The sequence below is a fragment of the Salvelinus alpinus genome, chromosome 6, assembly GCF_045679555.1.
Source record: "Salvelinus alpinus chromosome 6, SLU_Salpinus.1, whole genome shotgun sequence".
In the NCBI taxonomy this organism is placed as follows: domain Eukaryota; kingdom Metazoa; phylum Chordata; class Actinopteri; order Salmoniformes; family Salmonidae; genus Salvelinus; species Salvelinus alpinus.
This window is the reverse complement of record NC_092091.1, coordinates 12869921-12892285: the sequence shown is the minus strand read 5'-3', so window position 1 is coordinate 12892285 and position 22365 is coordinate 12869921. Positions and strand designations below refer to the sequence as shown.

Sequence of the window (22365 nt, the reverse complement as noted above, 5' to 3'; positions counted from 1 at the left end):
ACACAGCACCTCGATACAGAGCCTCTGACGGAACACAGCACCTCGATACAGAGCCTCTGACGGAACACAGCACCTCGATACAGAGCCTCTGACGGAACACAGCACCTCGATACAGAGCCTCTGACGGGACACTGCACCTCGATACAGAGCCTCTGACGGAACACAGCACCTCGATACAGAGCCTCTGACGGAACACAGCACCTCGATACAGAGCCTCTGACGGAACACAGCACCTCGATACAGAGCCTCTGACGGGACACTGCACCTCGATACAGAGCCTCTGACGGAACACAGCACCTCGATACAGAGCCTCTGACGGAACACAGCACCTCGATACAGAGCCTCTGACGGAACACAGCACCTCGATACAGAGCCTCTGACGGAACACAGCACCTCGATACAGAGCCTCTGACGGGACACTGCACCTCGATACAGAGCCTCTGACGGAACACAGCACCTCGATACAGAGCCTCTGACGGAACACAGCACCTCGATACAGAGCCTCTGACGGAACACAGCACCTCGATACAGAGCCTCTGACGGAACACTGCACTTCAATCGCCCTGCTAAACGCAGCCTGCTTTTACAGTCCACACACACACACACACACACACACACACACACACACACACACACACATTTCACACCCATTGGAAACTTAAATTGAGTCTGAAATGGGAGCAGATTAAGCAAATGTAGATTATATGCTGTACTAATCCAGACTGGAGTGTCCTCACATAGCCCATCAGGCGTTCTAGGGCAGCAGGTAGCCTAGTGGTTAGATCATTGGGCCAGTAACTGAAAGGTTACTTGTTCGAACTCCTGAGCCGACAAGGCTCTGTCGATGTGCCCTTGAGCAAGGCACTGAATTGCACCAATTGCTCTTGTAAGTCTGCTAAATGACAAAAAGAATACAACACATTTTAGGTAAATACCTTCCCATAACAGCCCTCTGAGAAGAAATGTCTGTTTTCTCTTAAAAAACACCATGCAGGCCGATCGAAATAACCCACTGGCATTACTGCTGAGATCTACCCTCTAAATAACCCACTGGCATTACTGCTGAGATCTACCCTCTAAATAACCCACTGGCATTACTGCTGAGATCTACCCTCTAAATAACCCACTGGCATTACTGCTGAGATCTACCCTCTAAATAACCCACTGGCATTACTGCTGAGATCTACCCTCTAAACAACCCACTGGCATTACTGCTGAGATCTACCCTCTAAATAACCCACTGGCATTACTGCTGAGCTCTACCCTCTAAATAACCCACTGGCATTACTGCTGAGCTCTACCCTCTAAATAATCCACTGGCATTACTGCTGAGATCTACCCTCTAAATAACCCACTGGCATTACTGCTGAGATCTACCCTCTAAATAACCCACTGGCATTACTGCTGAGATCTACCCTCTAAATAACCCACTGGCATTACTGCTGAGATCTACCCTCTAAATAACCCACTGGCATTACTGCTGAGATCTACCCTCTAAATAACCCACTGGCATTACTGCTGAGATCTACCCTCTAAATAACCCACTGGCATTACTGCTGAGATCTACCCTCTAAATAACCCACTGGCATTACTGCTGAGATCTACCCTCTAAACAACCCACTGGCATTACTGCTGAGATCTACCCTCTAAATAACCCACTGGCATTACTGCTGAGCTCTACCCTCTAAATAACCCACTGGCATTACTGCTGAGATCTACCCTCTAAATAATCCACTGGCATTACTGCTGAGATCTACCCTCTAAATAACCCACTGGCATTACTGCTGAGATCTACCCTCTAAATAACCCACTGGCATTACTGCTGAGATCTACCCTCTAAATAACCCACTGGCATTACTGCTGAGATCTACCCTCTAAACAACCCACTGGCATTACTGCTGAGATCTACCCTCTAAACAACCCACTGGCATTACTGCTGAGATCTACCCTCTAAATAACCCACTGGCATTACTGCTGAGCTCTACCCTCTAAATAACCCACTGGCATTACTGCTGAGATCTACCCTCTAAATAACCCACTGGCATTACTGCTGAGCTCTACCCTCTAAATAACCCACTGGCATTACTGCTGAGCTTTACCCTCTAAATAACCCACTGGCATTACTGCTGAGCTTTACCCTCTAAATAACCCACTGGCATTACTGCTGAGATCTACCCTCTAAACAACCCACTGGCATTACTGCTGAGATCTACCCTCTAAACAACCCACTGGCATTACTGCTGAGATCTACCCTCTAAACAACCCACTGGCATTACTGCTGAGATCTACCCTCTAAACAACCCACTGGCATTACTGCTGAGATCTACCCTCTAAATAACCCACTGGCATTACTGCTGAGCTCTACCCTCTAAATAACCCACTGGCATTACTGCTGAGCTCTACCCTCTAAATAACCCACTGGCATTACTGCTGAGATCTACCCTCTAAATAACCCACTGGCATTACTGCTGAGATCTACCCTCTAAATAACCCACTGGCATTACTGCTGAGATCTACCCTCTAAATAATCCACTGGCATTACTGCTGAGATCTACCCTCTAAATAATCCACTGGCATTACTGCTGAGATCTACCCTCTAAATAACCTACTGACATTACTGCTGAGATCTACCCTCTAAATAACCCACTGGCATTACTGCTGAGATCTACCCTCTAAATAATCCACTGGCATTACTGCTGAGATCTACCCTCTAAATAACCTACTGACATTACTGCTGAGATCTACCCTCTAAATAATCCACTGGCATTACTGCTGAGATCTACCCTCTAAATAATCCACTGGCATTACTGCTGAGATCTACCCTCTAAATAACCCACTGGCATTACTGCTGAGATCTACCCTCTCCTTGTTAGGGTTTTCTGTGGTTGTCTGCTCCACCTGTGTCGTTATCCAGGTACTTCCACACGATTCTCAAAACTAGCTAGATAGAGAGCTAATATTTATGGGGTCCTATACCCCCAAACAACCCCAAAATACCAAACTACCAGAAACAACCCCCAAATACCAGAAAATACCCCAAAACATCTACCCCAAGAAACTACCAGGAACTACCCCCAAATAGAACTGCATTAATGTTCCTCAGTCCTCAAACCAGGCCTTTTGTTACCACGCTCTTAAAAGACACCACAAAACTCAATATCGCTGGCTATTTCCGACCCTCTGACTGGCGTGACATTGCTGCCATGCATGCACTATGGAAAATGGCTTCCAATCGAACCAATACTATTCCATTCATACTTGGTGTCAGTCAGAGCAATCAGACACAGATTTATCACAGTGGTTCAACCACAGTGGTGCATCAAATATCAGATTACGAAATAAATGAGCATTGATTTGTTTCTGTATGTTAGTTGGTGGCTGGGACAGCTGGTTCTGTATGTTAGTCGGTGGCTGGGACAACTGGTTCTGTATGTTAGTCGGTGGCTGGGACAACTGGTTCTGTATGTTAGTCGGTGGCTGGGACAGCTGGTTCTGTATGTTAGTCGGTGGCTGGGACAGCTGGTTCTGTATGTTAGTCGGTGGCTGGGACAGCTGGTTCTGTATGTTAGTCGGTGGCTGGGACAACTGGTTCTGTATGTTAGTCAGTGGCTGGGACAGCTGGTTCTGTATGTTAGTCGGTGGCTGGGACAGCTGGTTCTGTATGTTAGTCGGTGGCTGGGACAGCTGGTTCTGTATGTTAGTCGGTGGCTGGGACAACTGGTTCTGTATGTTAGTCAGTGGCTGGGACAGCTGGTTCTGTATGTTAGTCGGTGGCTGGGACAGCTGGTTCTGTATGTTAGTCGGTGGCTGGGACAGCTGGTTCTGTATGTTAGTCGGTGGCTGGGACAACTGGTTCTGTATGTTAGTCGGTGGCTGGGACAGCTGGTTCTGTATGTTAGTCGGTGGCTGGGACAACTGGTTCTGTATGTTAGTCGGTGGCTGGGACAGCTGGTTCTGTATGTTAGTCGGTGGCTGGGACAACTGGTTCTGTATGTTAGTCGGTGGCTGGGACAACTGGTTCTGTATGTTAGTCGGTGGCTGGGACAGCTGGTTCTGTATGTTAGTCGGTGGCTGGGACAGCTGGTTCTGTATGTTAGTCGGTGGCTGGGACAGCTGGTTCTGTATGTTAGTCGGTGGCTGGGACAACTGGTTCTGTATGTTAGTCAGTGGCTGGGACAGCTGGTTCTGTATGTTAGTCGGTGGCTGGGACAGCTGGTTCTGTATGTTAGTCGGTGGCTGGGACAGCTGGTTCTGTATGTTAGTCGGTGGCTGGGACAGCTGGTTCTGTATGTTAGTCAGTGGCTGGGACAGCTGGTTCTGTATGTTAGTCGGTGGCTGGGACAACTGGTTCTGTATGTTAGTCGGTGGCTGGGACAGCTGGTTCTGTATGTTAGTCGGTGGCTGGGACAACTGGTTCTGTATGTTAGTCGGTGGCTGGGACAGCTGGTTCTGTATGTTAGTCGGTGGCTGGGACAGCTGGTTCTGTATGTTAGTCGGTGGCTGGGACAGCTGGTTCTGTATGTTAGTCGGTGGCTGGGACAGCTGGTTCTGTATGTTAGTCGGTGGCTGGGACAGCTGGTTCTGTATGTTAGTCGGTGGCTGGGACAGCTGGTTCTGTATGTTAGTCGGTGGCTGGGACAGCTGGTTCTGTATGTTAGTCGGTGGCTGGGACAGCTGGTTCTGTATGTTAGTCGGTGGCTGGGACAGCTGGTTCTGTATGTTAGTCGGTGGCTGGGACAGCTGGTTCTGTATGTTAGTCGGTGGCTGGGACAGCTGGTGATCCTGAAGACTATCTATAATATCATTCCCAATAGCCATTTGTCAATGGGCTTTTTCATGACTGATTTTGTTGGCTCCCGAGTGGCAAAGCGGTCTAAGGCACTGCATCTCAGTGCTTGAGGCGTCACTACAGATACCCTGGTTCGATTCTAGGCTATATCACAACCGGTTGTGATTGGGAATCGCATAGGGCGGCGCATAATTAGCCCAGCGTCGTCCGAGGTTTGGCCAGTGTAGGTCGTCATTGTAAATAAGAATTTGTTCTTAACTGACTTGCCTAGTTAAATAAAAAATCCATGTTTAAAAAAAAAAATTAGGAGCAGGCAAAACCCCAGTGCTTTTCTCTATTGTGTAATGCCTTTAGGACCTGGAATTGGGTGTTTACAAGCAATGATGTTGGATGACATCAGTGTAATATTCCATTTTGCTGTTGAATTTGATGGGGATATGTGAGCACGTCACCATCTTAGGTGAGTGGCACTGCCATCCCCTGGGCAGCGCTTTCATTTCGGTTCAGCCTATATCGCTAATACACGGGCCTCTATCCACCTAGACAGCAGTACAACCTTTTCTAAGGTAATTTTCTTTGATGCAGTTTGATATGTTCTCTGAGACATATTCCTATCTAGAGCATTGTGCTTATTTGCCTGGCTGCGTCCCAAATAGAACCCTGTTCGCTATTGAGTGCTCTACTTTTGACAATGGTCCATAGGGTTCTGGTGGAAAGTAATGCACTGCATAGGGCTCTGGTGGAAAGTAGTGCACTACATAGGGCTCTGGTGGAAAGTAGTGCACTACATAGGATACTACCTCTATAAAGATAAATAGTGTCACTGCAGCCTCTTCACACATCACTGTGTGTATTGGACCAGAGGGCTTTTTTCCTTCCTTAAAACTAGGAAGTGAGCTCTCAGCTCTCACTCCACATCAGCTCCTACAGGAACAGAAACTGACAGGAACAAGGACAGGGCAGCTCCTGTACAGGGATCTGATGGAGGGAATCTGTTGGGAGGATGCTGTGTTGCCAAGTGTGCCCCTGTCAAGTGTGCCCCTGTCAAGTGTGCCCCTGTCACTTGACTGCGTGCCAAATAGCACCCTATTCCCTACATAATGCACAACCATTGACCAGGGCTTGTCAAAAGTAGTACACTATGTAGGGATTAGAGTCCCATTTGGGATGCTATCATACCTGGCTGACCTCTCTCTCCTTGTGTCACTGGCTGAGGGGGGAATCGATGTAGGCCCTGCCTGGCTGACCTCTCTCTCCTTGTGTCACTGGCTGAGGGGGGAATTGATGGAGGCCCTGCCTGGCTGACCTCTCTCTCCTTGTGTCACTGGCTGAGGGGGGAATCGAAGGAGGCCCTGCCTGGCTGCCCTCTCTCTCCCTGTGTCACTGGCTGAGGGGGGAATCGATGGAGGCCCTGCCTGGTTGACCTCTCTCTCCCTGTGTCACTGGCTGAGGGGGGAATCGATGGAGGCCCTGCCTGGTTGACCTCTCTCTCCCTGTGTCACTGGCTGAGGGGGGAATCGATGGAGGCCCTGCCTGGCTGACCTCTCTCTCCCTGTGTCACTGGCTGAGGGGGGAATCGATGGAGGCCCTGCCTGGCTGACCTCTCTCTCCCTGTGTCACTGGCTGAGGGGGGAATCGATGGTGGCCCTGCCTGGCCTGACTGCCCTCTCTCTCCCTGTGTCCGGTGTTTCGTGCTGAGCCTGACACTTTAGGAGGAGATCATAGGAGCTGTCCAGGGTGGGGGCCACTGCCACCCTTCACATTCTACACACGCCTGGGAAACTCTGGGGGGGTAGGAGGGTGGGGTTAGGGGGCATTTGTAACCTGCTACGCCCCTAGAGAATGATCAGCTTGTGTCTACATGTGAGTTTGGAAGGGGGTGAAAATCCATCGCGATGACCACAGATTGATTCGACAGCCAGGGATGCTAATTTTGTTCCACTCTGTTTCATCCCCACCTCTCCTCCACCCTCCATCCCCCACTTCTCCTCCCTCTCTTATCCTCTGGTCCTCTCACAGCCATAACCAGAGGACCACGTCGTTCCGGCACCCCGTGACGGGACAGGTGTCTCGAGAGAACGTGGATTTTATCCTCCAAGAACAGTGAGTGACTCATCTCCTCTTATCTGTCCTTCATGCGATGACAACTTTTGGTTCTCAGAATGTCGCTGGTATGCTAGTTGGTAATGGTCAGAAACAGACCTGTGGCCTCTCAGGATTGTCAACGCATCTATTTGGGACTACGAGTGTGTAAACCTCAAACACCGTGCCGAGCTTAAGTATCTATATTAATTTTGTATTCATACAGCGTCTCAGACAGATATCAATCTTCAAAGTAAATCCAACTATCTATATTATTTGAGACCGTAGATAGGAGCCTTAGAAATTGTGGCGATGGCCAGATATGTCGAGGTATATGAATCAGTGTAACAGTCAGCTTTGGAGCAATGGAATAGCGGTTAAAGCCAGTACTGTTGAGGAAGCTGAAATGTGGGAACGTTGGCTAGATCAGTAGATGTTATTTGGAGTATAAGGGAAAAAGGGATTCCTAGTCAGTTGTACAACTGAATGCTTCTTCCGCATTTAACCCAACCCCTCTGAATCAGAGAGATGCGGGGGGCTGCCTTAATCGACATCCACGGCGTCCGGGGAACAGTGGGTTAAGTGCCTTGCTCAGGGGCAGAAGGACATATTTTTATCTTGTCAGCTCGGGGATTCGATCCAGCAACCTTTCGATTACTGGCCCAACGCTCTAACCACTAGGCTACCTTTACTTCACATTGGGTGTGAAGTTAAGGGCAATGCCAATGTTGTTGAGATTATGGAACAGAGTGGGACGTTAACCCAAATAGGATGTTATTTGTCTCTCTATGGATCATCAAGGTGGGAGGCTGTACCACCATCCTTAGCAATGTTCCCTATCAAATCTCCAGAATCCACTCGTCCTTAGCTGGCCTCTACCAGGCCATCCTAACCCTGACTATTTGATCCAAAATGATGGCAGAGTGTCAGTACAACTAGGATTTACCACCTAACCTGCTCTACACAGTGACCTCACAGTCAGACTGTGAAATGTCATATCTCTTGCTCTCATTTCTCTCTTCTCTCTCTTTTTGCCTTATTCATTCATCTCTTTCCGTGGTTCTGCCCTCAGCATTTGTGTCCAAGGATATTCTGGAAAAATGGCCAAAGTTCTCAGAACAAGTGGAACCTTAGTTTGTAGAACCTTGTAGTTGGTAGTACCTTGTCAGAAGTCTTTTGAGTGTCACTTCCTGTGCCCTAACCTTACATGGGGGACCAGAGATGAGTGAATTTAGACTACCTTTAGAACAAAGTGCCAGTTTCCCACCCCTGTGTCAGGGTCCAACGCTTTCGCACAAGATGACAAAGATATTAAAGGTTGAGCTCAAAGGGTCATTCCACCTCACCACAAAACTACTGTGACAAGTATGAGTTCATACAGAACTTTCTTATCTATTAAATATCTCATTGCATGTGCACTGCCTTCCAAAAACAAAAAGCAAAATGGCCGTGGAGCTGACAACAGCAGCATACAGTTTTAAAAGAGATACCAGAGACTCCACCAACTTAGCGCTCAGCTCTCAACATCTCTCCACAATCTCTCTCGTTCTCTCTGATACTCTCTCGATCCCCCTCTCTCGTTCTCCTCCTGTGTCTGGCAGAGAACAGGAGGGCACATTCCCCTGCCATGTTCTGATGGATCCGTCTCATTAACAGCTTTGTGGGCGTGGAGGGCTATATGAGCCGCTCAGCCGCTCAACCTGCACAACCTCTACTACCGCATACAGAGGAACAGGCCAGAGAGGGGGTGTGTGTGGTATACCTAACGCAGAGTTTCTATTAAATAACAGCTGCTGTAGCAAGTTGTTTTGACCACAATACTTATGTAATGTCTCAATGCAGTTGCAGCCTTCAAAATGTTTTGGGGATTTTGTATTTTTCCCTTTATTTTATCAGGTAAGTTGACTGAGAACACATTCTCATTTACAGCAACGACCTGGGGAATAGTTACAGGGGAGATGAATGAGCCAATTAGAAGCTGGGGATAATTAGGTGGTCATTATGGTCAGGTTGTGAATTTATCCAGGACACCAGGGTTAACACTCCTACTCTTACTATAAGTGCCATGGGATCTTTAGTGACCACAGAGAGTCAGGACACCCGTTTAACATCCCATCTGAAAGACGGCACCCTACACAGGGAAATGTCCCCAGTCACTGTCTTGGGGCATTGGGATATTGTTTTAGACCAAAGGAAAGAGTGTCTCCTACTGGCCCTCCAACACCACTTCCAGCAGCACCACTTAGCTTCAGAGCCAAGCCAGCAGTGGGATGCAGTGTGGTATGCTGCTGGCTAGTATTGGAAACTGTGCTTTGGTGCCTCAGAAGGCAACAATACAATGTAACCTAACAGTACTGTGGTTTGGTGTTGCTCCAAGTTATTATTATTCAGAGCCATTTACAATCAGTGCAGTCAACTAAAGGAGGTAAAACACCCACATAGATCACACGTGTTGCTCTGTGAACAGGCAAGATCTATACTAGGGCTAGTCATGTTGAAATGTGTTGTCATGACGACCTATAAGATGATGACACAGACCCACAACATTCTAGGCTTATTTAAATATGAGGAGACTCCTGATGAACTGCAAATTACATCATTACATAAGACAAATTCAAATCTGGACAGACCGACGGGGAATGGGGTGGGAGTGCAAAGAGCATGTTTCCACCTCCACAAGGCCTCCTCCTGAGTATTTATACATGCACTTACTCTCTGAAAAGATCAGGAATGGGGTCATGAGTGACATTTATGTTGTGTTATTGTAATATTCTAGAACCAAAGCTGCATTCTGAAGCATTGTCAGTGTTCCTTCTATACCTTTTAATAAACTACTCTGTGCAGTGTCTAGGCCTAACCTTCTAGACTACTCTATGTACAGTATCTAGGCTTAACCTTCTAGACTACTCTATGTTGGGAGTACACACCACACTACACCATACGACACCAGTATACAATTACACTACACTACACCACACTACGCTACACACCACACTAAACTACACTATTCTACACTACACCATACAACAATTGCTACGTTGTCCAAAAATGTTAGCCAGGAGATTCTGGGCGTTGCTGAATAAAAAGCTAACAAATTCAAAAAAAGGTTTGGAGGAAATGAAGACACCTCAGGGAAGTTGAAAATAAGCTAGAACTTGTGGGGGGGGACTAAGTAGAAAAGTGAACTATCCCTTTAAGGCCTTTATTCCAGAGTGGCAGCTCTCCGGAGACCCAGAGCGATAATAATGTCCAATGTGCTGAAAAGCCTGACTTCTGGCAGCCTTAATTGCCTGGCAGTGTGCCCTTCACAAGTGCCAGTCCTTGAAAGTGTTTTCTTCCTCTCTCACAATGACGGAGTAATTGTCCGAGTCGGAGATGGGGAGGCGAGATCTGCATTGCCAGAGTTCTGTACAGTGAAGCGCTGAGGAATTATGCGTGTGTGCAGATGTAAAGTTTTCGCTGTTTGTTCCTAGTGCTTATAAAAGAACAAATGTTATGTGGATCTCCTTGTACATTCATAGGTTTAGTTTCAGTGCTTCATGAATTTATGGTTTGCATCGGATAATGTAGTCGTATTCTCATTCTATTGGATTTCAGTTTCCCCCCCCCCATTTCAGTCTCTTTGTATTGTTTGAGCCTCTAGTTTTTCATGTTTGTTCTCTAGTTTAGTAGCTTCAAAGTTTTCACTTCTTCTAGTTCATCTAAGGCTAAGCTATAGTAGGGAGGGTAGACCAGATTGTCAGAGTAGGAGTGCTGATCCTATGAACATATCCTAGATCAGCACTCCTACTCTGAGACACTTTGTGAAGAGGGGCACAGTGGGCAGTGCATTGTGGGAGAGGTGATGATTATTTATTTCAAGTGATGGCCTAATTCGCTAGCCTCCCACAACCCCCCATCACCTCCTGACAGATGAGTTTGCCCAACACATATCCTGTGAGAGAGAAACACCAGTGTCTGTGTGTACAGTACATGTCTGTGTGTACAGTACATGTCTGTTCATATAATATAATATACTCTCTGACGGGAATCTTCTCTGACAGGGATCTTCTCCCCTTACACCTAATTTACATCTTCCACTCTCAGCCGTCCGCTAGGTCTTCTCAAACGAAAAGATGCATATATAGAACGTCCACACGGAACACTGTGCAGACAGGAGGGGAAGTTTGATTGAAGCAAAATTAATAGATTTCCCCTCCCAACACTGAGGCTACCCATGGGGCAGTGCAATTCATCAAACTCTACAAATCTAGTTCACACACACCATACAATAATCAGACATCAAGAGAGATCTGAAGTGCCGACTCAGAGAGGACCCCCATCAGAGAACCTGTCTTTAGGTTGACTCTGACAAGGGAACTCCATGCTCTGACTGTTCTGTTGTGACAAACACTTACATATTGTCACCAAGCATGTGTGTATATATATATATATATATGTATGTATGTATGTATGTATGTATATATGTATGTTTTCATCAAGGATCTCTCTGTACTTTGCTCCGTTCATCTTTCCCTCGATCCTGACTAGTCTCCCAATCCCTGAAAACATCCCCACAGCATGATGCTACCACAACCATGCTTTTTTATTTTACCTTTATTTAACTAGGCAAGTCAGTTAAGAACAAATTATTATTTTCAATGACGGCCTAGGAACAGTGGGTTAACTGCGTTGTTCAGGGGCAGAACGACAGATTTTTACCTTGTCAGCTCAGGGATTCGATCTCGCAACCTTTCAGTTACTAGTCCAACGCTCTAACCACTAGGCTACCTGCCGCCCCTTAGGGATGGTGCCAGGTTTCCTCCAGACGTGACACTTAGCATTAAGGCCAAAGAGTTCAATCTTGGTTTCATCAGACCAGAGAATCTTGTTTCTCATGGTCTTAGAATCCTTTAGGTGCCTTTTGGCAAAATCCAAGTTGGCTGTCGTATGCCTGTTACTGAGGAGTGGCTTCCGTCTTGCCACTTAACCATAAAGGCCTGATTGGTGGAGTGCTGCAGAGATGGTTGTCCTTCTGAAAGGTTCTCCCATCTCCACAGAGGAACTCTGGAGCTTTGTCAGAGTGACCATCGGGTTGTTGGTCACCTCCCTGGCCAAGATCCTTCTCCCCCGATTGCTCAGTTTGGCCGGGCGGCCAGCTCTAGGAAGAGTCTTTGTGGTTCCAAACTTCTTCCAATAAAGGATGATGGAGGCCACTGTGTTCTTGGGAACCTTCAATGCTGCAGACATTTTTTGGTACCATTCCCCAGATCTGGGCCTCGAAACAATCCTGTCTCGGAGCTCTACGGACAATTCCTTCAACCTTATGGCTTGGTTTTTCCTCTGACATACACTGTCAACTGTGGGACCTTATTTAGACAGGTGTGTGCCTTTCCAAATCATGTCTGATCAATTGAATTTACCACAGGTGGACTCCAAGTTGTAGAAACATCTCAAGGATGATCAATGGAAACAGGATGCACCTGAGCTCAATTTCGAGTCTCATAGCAAAGGGTCTGAATACTTATGATGCCTAAATAAGTTCAGTAGTAAAGATTTGCTTAACAAGTTAATTAATATGTATCATGATTTTTTTAATGACTACCTACCTTATCCCTTTACCCCACACATACAATTATCTGTATGGTGCCTCAGTCGAGCAGTGCATTTCAAACACAGATTCAACCACAAAGACAAGGCAGGTTTTCCAATGCCTCGCAAAGAAGGGCACCTATTGGTAGATGGGTAAGAAAAAAACAGACATTGAATATCCCTTTGAGGATGGTGAAGTTATTAATTACACATTAGATGGTGTGTCAATAAACCCAGTCACTACAAAGATACAGGCGTCCTCCTAACTCAGTTACCAGAGAGGAAGTAAACCGCTCAGGGATTTCACAATGAGGCCAATGGTGACTTTAAAACAGTTACAGTATTTAATGGCTGTGATAGGAGAACTGAGGATGGATCAACAACATTGTAGTTACTCCACAATACTAACCTAAAGGACAGAGTGAAAAGAAGGAAGCCTGTACAGAATACAAATATTCCAAAACATGCATCCTGTTTGCAACAACGCACTAAAGCAATACTGAAAAAGAAATACATTTAAAAAAAAGTGTTATGTTTGGGGCCAATCCAATAAAACACATCACTGAGTACCGTTCACTCTTTTCAAGGATAGTGGTGGTTGCATCATGTTATGGGTATGCTTGTAATCATTAAGGATTGGGAAGTTCTTCAGGATAAAAAAAAAACTGAATAGAGCTAAGCACAGGCAAAATCCTAGAATTAAACCTGGTTCAGTCTGCTTTCCAACAGACACTGGAAGATGAATTCACCTTTCAGCAGGACAATAACCTCAAACACAAGACAAAATCTACAATGGAGTTGCTTACAAAGAAGTCAGTGAATGTTCAAGTTACAGTTTTGACTTAAATATGCTTGAAAATCTATGGCAAGACCTGAAAATGGTTGTCTAGCAATGATCAACAACAAATTTGACAGAGCTTGAAGAATAATGGGCAAATGTTGCACAATCCAGGTGTGGAAAGCTCTTAAACTCACAGCTATAATCGCTGCCAGGTGATTCTAACGTATTGACTCAAGGGGTTGAGCACTTATCTAATCAAGATATATTTGTTTTTTATTTGCTATTTGTTTTGTATGCACATCTCATTTTTCTTTCATTTTGTCATCACAGAGTATTTTCTGTAGATCGTTGACAGAAAATGACAATTAAATCCATTTTAATCCCACTTTGTAACACAACAAAAAGTCAAGGGGTGTGAATATTTTCAGAAGGCACTGTATATATATATATGTATGTATGTATGTATGTATGTATGCCCCAATCCTTGCACTCAAGTATTATGAAACCAATATGGAACATATAACACCATAGCAATAATGATACAAGGCATGCCTGTATATGTTATGATATTGAATGCAAGGATTATGCCAAACACATGCTTGTTACGGATCATATTATCCACTGCTAACTTGGGCCTGTATTCACAAAGGGTCTCAGAGTACGTGTGAGGATCCCAGAGCATTAATACATCCCTGAGGCTTGAAAGAGAGAAGTTCCTTTGGAAGTCCAGACAAAGGGGCTGATCTCCAAACAACAGCAGTCTGTCCTTGCCCTCCAGGGTGTGGTCTACAGAGCCGTGTGTAGAGTTGCATCCTCTCAATGACGCTCTGTGTGACCCTGTGCTGCTTTCTGTCTCTTTCTCACCAGGCCAGGTGGCCGTATGTCCAACCCCCAGCAGGCCGACTTGCGGCTTTCCAGCACCATCAGCGAGGCTTCCACTGTGGACACCGCTTCGGGGTCAAAGGTCAGTCCCAAAACTTTATCCATTTATTTTCTCCCAGCCCTCTGCAATTTGACACGTTGTGAATTGCATTATCTTTTTGAACAACATTTGACATCTTATCCAGAGCTATTAAGGTTGTGCCTTGCTCAAGGACACCGATAGATTTTTCCTAGTCGGCTTGGGGATTCGAACCAGCGACCTTTCAGTTACTAGCCCAACATTCTTAACCACAAGGCTACCTGCCCTCATATCTGTTTCACTTTATGTGCTGGGTGAAAACGACACAGAACAAAAATATAAACGCAACATGTAAAGTGTTGGTTCCATGTTTCATGAGCTGAAATAAAAGATCCAAGAAATGTTCCATACGCACAAAAAGCAATTTTCTCTGAAATGTTGTGCACAAATTTGTTTACATCCCTGTCAGTGAGCAATTCTCCTTTGCTAAGATAATCCAGCCACCTGACAGGTGTGGCATATCAAGAAGCTGATTAAGCAGCATGCTCATTACACAGGTGCACCTTGTGCTGGTGACAATAAAAGGCCACTCTAAAATGTGCAGTTTTGTCACACAACACAATGCCACTGATGTCTCAAGTTTTGAGGGAGCGTGCAATTGGCATGCTGACTGCAGGAATGTCCACCAGATCTGTTGCCAGAGAATGTAATTTTAATTTCTCTTCTGTAAGAGAAGACACACACACTCCAACGTTGTTTTATAGAATTTGGCAGTTCGTCCAACCGGCCAGCCCAGGACTCCACATCCGGCTTCTTAACCTGCGGGATCATCTGAGACCAGCCACCCAGCTGATGAAACTGTGGGTTTGCACAACCTAATTTCTGCACAACCTGTCAGAAACCGTCTCAGGGATACTCATCTGTGTGCTCGTCATCTTCACCAGGGTCTTGACCTGACTGCAGTTCGGCGTCGTAACCAACTTCAGTGGCCAATGCTCACCTTCAATGGCCACTGGCATGCTGGAGAAGTGCGCTCTTAACAGATGAATCGCGGTTTCAACTGTACCGTGCAGATGGCAGACAGCGTGTATGGCATCATGTGGGTGAGAGGTTTGCTGATGTCAACGTTGTGAAAAGAGTGCCCCATGGTGGCGGTGGGGTTATGGTATGGGCAGGCATAAGCTACGGAAAACGAACACAATTGCATTTTATTGATGGCAATTTGAATGCACAGAGATACCGTGACGAGATGCTGAGGACCATTGTCGTGCCACTCATCCTCCACCATCACCTCATGTTTCAGCATGATAATGCACGGCCCCATGTCGCAAGGATCTGTACACAATTCCTGGAAGCTGAAAATGTCCCAGTTCTTCCATGGCCTGCATACTCTCCAGGATCAACGTGTACGACAGTGTTTTCCACAGGCCACAATCAACATCCCGATCAACTCTATGTGAAGGAGATGTGTCGCGCTGCACGAGGCAAATGGTGGTCAAACCAGATACTGACTGGTTTTCTGATCCACGGCCCTACCTTCTTTTTTAATTTTTTATATATCTGTGACCAAAAAATGCATATCTGTATTCCCGGTTGTGAAATCCATAGATTTGGGCCTAATGAATTTATTTCAATTGACTGATTTCCTTATAAGGAACTGTAACTCAGTAAAATCATTACAAAAAAAAAAATCATGATACGTTTATATTTTTGTTCAGTGTAAATGGAATATACCCCTCAAGTTACAAACCTGTTAGTAAAGTGTTTAGTTCAGTGTACAGGTGGGGTAGAAAACCTGAAACAGGCTACTTCTATACAGTACCAGTACTGGTACTTCTATACAGTACCAGTCAAAAGTTTGGACACACCCTACTCATTCAAGGGTTTTTCTTTATTTTCACTATTTTCTACATTGTAGAGTAATAGTGAAGACATCAAAACTATGAAATAACACACATGGAATCATTTAGTAACCAAAAAAGTGTTAAAGAAATCAAAATATATTTTATATTTGAGATTCTTCAAAGTAGCCACCCTTTGCCTTGATGACAGCTTTGCACACTTGTCATTCTCTCAACCAGCTCCATGAGGTAGTCACCTGGAATGCGTTTCAAATAACAGGTGTGCCTTGTTAAAAGTTTGAGCCAATCAGTTGTGTTGTGACAAGGTAGGGGTACAGAAGATAGCCCTATTTGGTAAAAGACCAAGTCCATATTATGGAAAAAACAGCTCAACAGGTGTAGACCTTACAGTGAAATGCTTACTTACAAGCCCTTAACCAACAATGCTTTAAGAAGTTTTAAGAAAAAGTGTTAAGTAAAAAATAGATGAGTAAAAAATGTAAAATAAAAGTAACAAATAATTAAACAGCAGCAGTAAAATTACAATAGCGAGGCTATATACAGGGGGTACCGGTACAGAGTCAATGTGCGGGGGAACTTGTTAGTCGAGGTAATTGAGGTTATATGTACATGTAGGTAGAGTTAAAGTGACTATGCATAGATAATATAAATAAATGACAGTCCATTATTACTTTAAGACATGAAGGTCAGTCAATACAGAAAATGTAAAAAAACTTTTAATGTTTCTTCAAGTGCAGTCGCAACCATCAAGCGCTATGATGAAACTTGCTCTCATGAGGACCGCCACAGGAAAGGAATACCCAGAGTTACCTCTGTTGCAGAGGATAAGTACATTAGAGTTACCAGCCTCAGAAATTGCAGCCCAAATAAATGCTTCACAGAGTTCAAGTAACAGACTCCTCTCAACATCAACAGTTCAGAGGAAACTGCGTGAATCAGGCCTTCATGGTCGAATTGCTGCAAAGAAACCACTACCAAAGGACACCAATAAGAAGAAGAGACTTGCTTGGGCCAAGAAACACAAACAAACATTAGACCGGTATAAATCTGTGCTTTTGGTCTGATGAGTCCAAATTTGAGATTTTTGGTTTCAACCGCCGTGTCTTTGTGAGGTGCAGAGTAGGTGAACGGATGATTCCCGCATGTGTGGCACTACTTTTGAGCAGCTCTGGTCAAAAGAGAGGGAAAAGTAATTTTCACTGACTGACATTAGGGGATGATGAATGGTTAGGGGGGGGGCTGATCTCTCACACCCACCAAGCCCCCATTAAAAGCTACCAGACAGTGGTGAGAACAGGGGGTGGGAGTGGAGAGCAGGGGGGGCTTCTGTCTGCCTGTACGGGGCTTATTTAATTAAAGCTGCAGACTCTGGAGGGGGAAAGTCAGATGTGTGGCTCTAACATAGTTACACTTGGACTGCACATGTCTAATGGAATGGTGCATGTGGGGCTGAGTGTGACAGGCAAGGTGTGTGTGTGTGTGTCAAGTGCATGGTGTGTGTGTGTGTGTGTGCTTGCGTCCGTATCTCAACATAACAAGCTCAGGGTCTTTTCTCCAGGCTCTACTGTGACAACGACAGACCCCCCCCCCCCCCCCCCCCCCCCTACTCTAAGTGGCTGCTCTGACTTCTCCATATCCCTTTAAGGCTACTGCTCAAAGCCAGGTGATAGTGAACAGGCTACTGCTCAAAGCCAGGTGATAGTGAACAGGCTATTGTTTAAAGCCAGGTGATGGTGAACAGGCTACTGCTCAAAGCCAGGTGATAGTGAACAGGCTATTGTTTAAAGCCAGGTGATGGTGAACAGGCTATTATTTAAAGCCAGGTGATGGTGAACAGGCTATTATTTAAAGCCAGGTGATGGTGAACAGGCTATTGTTTAAAGCCAGGTGATGGTGAACAGGCTACTGCTCAAAGCCAGGTGATAGTGAACAGGCTACTGCTCAAAGCCAGGTGATAGTGAACAGGCTATTGTTTAAAGCCAGGTGATGGTGAACAGGCTATTGTTTAAAGCCAGGTGATGGTGAACAGGCTACTGTTTAAAGCCAGGTGATAGTGAACAGGCTACTGCTCAAAGCCAGGTGATAGTGAACAGGCTACTGCTCAAAGCCAGGTGATAGTGAACAGGCTATTATTTAAAGCCAGGTGATAGTGAACAGGCTATTGTTTAAAGCCAGGTGATAGTGAACAGGCTATTGTTTAAAGCCAGGTGATGGTGAACAGGCTATTGTTTAAAGCCAGGTGATAGTGAACAGGCTATTGTTTAAAGCCAGGTGATGGTGAACAGGCTATTGTTTAAAGCCAGGTGATAGTGAACAGGCTATTGTTTAAAGCCAGGTGATAGTGAACAGGCTACTGCTCAAAGCCAGGTGATAGTGAACAGGCTATTGTTTAAAGCCAGGTGATAGTAAACAGGCTACTGCTCAAAGCCAGGTGATGGTGAACAGGCTATTGTTTAAAGCCAGGTGATAGTGAACAGGCTATTATTTAAAGCCAGGTGATAGTGAACAGGCTATTGTTTAAAGCCAGGTGATAGTGAACAGGCTATTATTTAAAGCCAGGTGATAGTGAACAGGCTATTGTTTAAAGCCAGGTGATAGTGAACAGGCTATTATTTAAAGCCAGGTGATAGTGAACAGGCTATTGTTTAAAGCCAGGTGATAGTGAACAGGCTATTGTTTAAAGCCAGGTGATGGTGAACAGGCTACTGCTCAAAGCCAGGTGATAGTGAACAGGCTATTGTTTAAAGCCAGGTGATAGTGAACAGGCTACTGTTTAAAGCCAGGTGATAGTGAACAGGCTATTGTTTAAAGCCAGGTGATGGTGAACAGGCTACTGCTCAAAGCCAGGTGATAGTGAACAGGCTATTGTTTAAAGCCAGGTGATGGTGAACAGGCTATTGTTTAAAGCCAGGTGATAGTGAACAGGCTATTGTTTAAAGCCAGGTGATGGTGAACAGGCTATTGTTTAAAGCCAGGTGCCATTGAAACGGCAGTATCATCAGCATGATATGAGCTCTCTTCCATTCCTCACTCTCTTTCCTTCTCTCCATATCTCCCTCTCTTTAGCAGAGAACAGGAGAGCACACACACTCACACACAGTGCTTCTTTCTCACTCACTCACTCACTCACATGCACACACACAGACATGCACAGCTCCAAAGAGGTAAATCACATCCGCCCCATCAACAGGTGGCCCGACAGTGATTGAAGGTGACACACTGTCGGACGACAGGGAATCCATCTCACTGTAACTGATCAGTAACCATGGGACACCACACCCTTTCACCACTGTAAACTCAGGGCTGTGTCCTAAATGGCACCCTATTCCCTATATAGGGCACTACTTTTGACCAGAGCCCATTGTGTAGGGAATCGGGTGCCATTTGGGGACGCAGAGCAGGTGATCCTACCCATTCCCTCCCTCCCTGCCTGCGCCCATAAGGGATCAAACAGTATCCTTTGCTTTACTGACAAACATCAGCACTAAACATCTGTGTCAGTTTACTGAGGCATGAGACATGCTATTCCTGTCAAACTCTTCAAAGTATTGTCACCACACAGTAAATAGCAGACAAATACATACTGAAACAGGATGATAGAATCAAGAGCATGTATACTGTATAGCACGTAGCTTGTGTACTGTATAGCATGTAGCTTGTGTACTGTATAGCATGTAGCTTGTGTACTGTATAGCACGTAGCTTGTGTACTGTACAGCACGTAGCTTGTGTACTGTATAGCACGTAGCTTGTGTACTGTATAGCACGTAGCTTGTGTACTGTATAGCACGTAGCTTGTGTACTGTATAGCACGTAGCTTGTGTACTGTATAGCACGTAGCTTGTGTACTGTATAGCACGTAGCGTGTGTACCGTATAGCATGTAGCCTGGGTACTGTAGAGCATGTATCTTGTGTACTGTATAGCCTTTCACTGACAAAAGCAGAATCTTACATCAGAGACCCTGTTGTATGGAGTGATGTTAGTGCCAACAAATTCAAATAAAATGTTTGATGACACTAATAGCAATCCATATTTTACTCGTCCTGAAAATATACTACAACAAACCACGTAGACAAGGCAGTCTGTTGTGACAGCGCTTCTGCCATGTCGTGTCTACCTAACATGCTTGGTCAGCCACGGTTATTTACATTCTATAATTAGCCACTGTTTTCCTTCCCACCAGCTGTAGAGCTGTAGTGCCAGCGTCCCTGAGCTACCGACAACGGCGCTAAAGCACACGCATCCGCCACACCCCGCCAGTTAAACCAAACCCCTTTGCTGTAACGCCCCACTCCGGTTTGGAACAGAGATGATGGGAGTGATGGTGTGTGTGTGTGTGTGTGGGAGGCAGTGTTGGGATTAGTTACTTTAAGGTAGGCAACAACACCTCCACTATGCTGATCCTCAACACGGGACCCAACAAGGGTACGTACTCAGCCCCCTCCTGTACTCCCTGTTCACCCATGACTGCGTGCCCACGCACACCTCCCAACACAATCATCAAGTTTGCAGACGATCAAGTTAACACAACAGTGGTAGGCCTGATTACCAACAACGACGAGTTGAGGGCTCTGTTGGAGTGATGCCAGGAAAATAACCTCTCCCTCAACGTGGACTTCAGGAGACCGAGGGAGCACGCCCCCATCCACATCGGCGGGGCTGCAGTGACGGTGAAAAGCTTCAAGTTCCTCAGCGTACACATCACTGACAATCTGAAATGGTCCATCCACAGTGTGGTGAAGAAGGCGCAACAGCGCTGTATAGGCAACTGCACCATCTGCAACCGCAGGGCTCTCCAGAGGTTGGTGCGGTCTTCCCAAAGCATCACCGGGGGCACACTGCCTGTCCTCCAGGACATCTACAGCACCCGGTGTCACAGGAAGGCCAAGAAGATCATCAGGGACCTCATAGCCATACATTACATATTACTCGTTACATTTAATTGCTTACGGCCTCCCGAGTGGCGCAGCGGTCTAAGGCACTGCATCGCAGTGCTTGAGGTGTCACTACAGACCCGGGTTTGATCCCAGGCTGTGTCACAGCCGGCCGTGACCAGGAGACACATGAGGCGGCGCACAATTGGCCCAGCGTCATCCGGGTTAGGGGAGGGTTTGGCCGGACGGACATTCAGAGACTTATCCCGAAGCCACTCCTGCGTTGTCTTGGCTGTGTGCTTAGGGTCGTTGTCCTGTTGGAAGGTGAACCTTGACCCCAGTCTGAGGTCCTGAGCGCTCTGGAGCAGGTTTTCATCAAGGATCTCTCTGTACTTTGCTCCGTTCATCTTTCCCTCGATCCTGACTAGTCTCCCAGTCCCGGCCACTGAAAAACATCCCCACAGAATGATGCTGCCACCACCATGCTTCATCATAGGGATAGTGCCACGTTTTCTCCAGACGTGATGCTTGGCATTCAGGCCAAAGAGTTCAATCTTGGTTTCATCAGACCAGAGAATCTTGTTTCTCATGGTCTGAGAGTCCTTTAGTTGCCTTTCATTACAGCACTGGGCAGTAGGCTCCACAGAGGTAAATCATGTCCACCCCATAAACAGGTGGACCCCTAGAGATGATACAGGTGGACCCAGAGAGATGATACAGGTAGACCCAGAGAGATGATACAGGTGGACCCAGAGAGATGATACAGGTGGACCCAGAGAGATGATACAGGTGGACCCAGAGAGATGATACAGGTGGACCCAGAGAGATGATACAGGTTGACCCAGAGAGATGATACAGGTTGACCCAGAGAGATGATACAGGTTGACCCAGAGAGATGATACAGGTTGACCCAGAGAGATGATACAGGTGGACCCAGAGAGATGATACAGTTGGACCCAGAGAGATGATACAGGTGGACCCAGAGAGATGATACAGGTGGACCCAGAGAGATGATACAGGTGGACCCAGAGAGATGATACAGGTGGACCCAGCGAGATGATACAGGTGGACCCAGAGAGATGATACAGGTGGACCCAGAGAGATGATACAGGTTGACCCAGAGAGATGATACAGTTTGACCCAGAGAGATGATACAAGTGGACCCAGAGAGATGATACAGGTGGACCCAGAGAGAATGTACAGGTGGACCCAGAGAGATGATATAGGTGGACCCAGAGAGATGATACAGTTGGACCCAGAGAGATGATACAGTTGGACCCAGAGAGATGATACAGGTCGACCCAGAGAGATGATACAGTTGGACCCAGAGAGATGATACAGTTGGACCCAGAGATTTGATACAGTTGGACCCAGAGAGATGATACAGATGGACCCAGATAGATGATACAGGTGGACCCAGAGAGATGATACAGTTGGACCCAGAGAGATGATACAGTTGGACCCAGAGATTTGATACAGTTGGACCCAGAGAGATGATACAGAT

General features: G+C 46.1%; 1 protein-coding gene across 13 annotated transcripts in view; it reads left to right on the top strand.

The window, feature by feature from the left end:
• The window catches only part of LOC139578165 (pleckstrin homology domain-containing family A member 7-like), a 166436-nt gene that overhangs the window by 89003 nt on the left and 55068 nt on the right, over positions 1-22365 (top strand). For all 13 annotated transcript variants that reach the window (XM_071405446.1, XM_071405434.1, XM_071405444.1 and 10 more), the window contains 2 exons: positions 6809-6892; positions 14091-14187. In XM_071405446.1, the coding sequence (XP_071261547.1) occupies positions 6809-6892; positions 14091-14187 (181 nt within the window). The remainder of the gene's footprint in view (positions 1-6808; positions 6893-14090; positions 14188-22365) is intronic.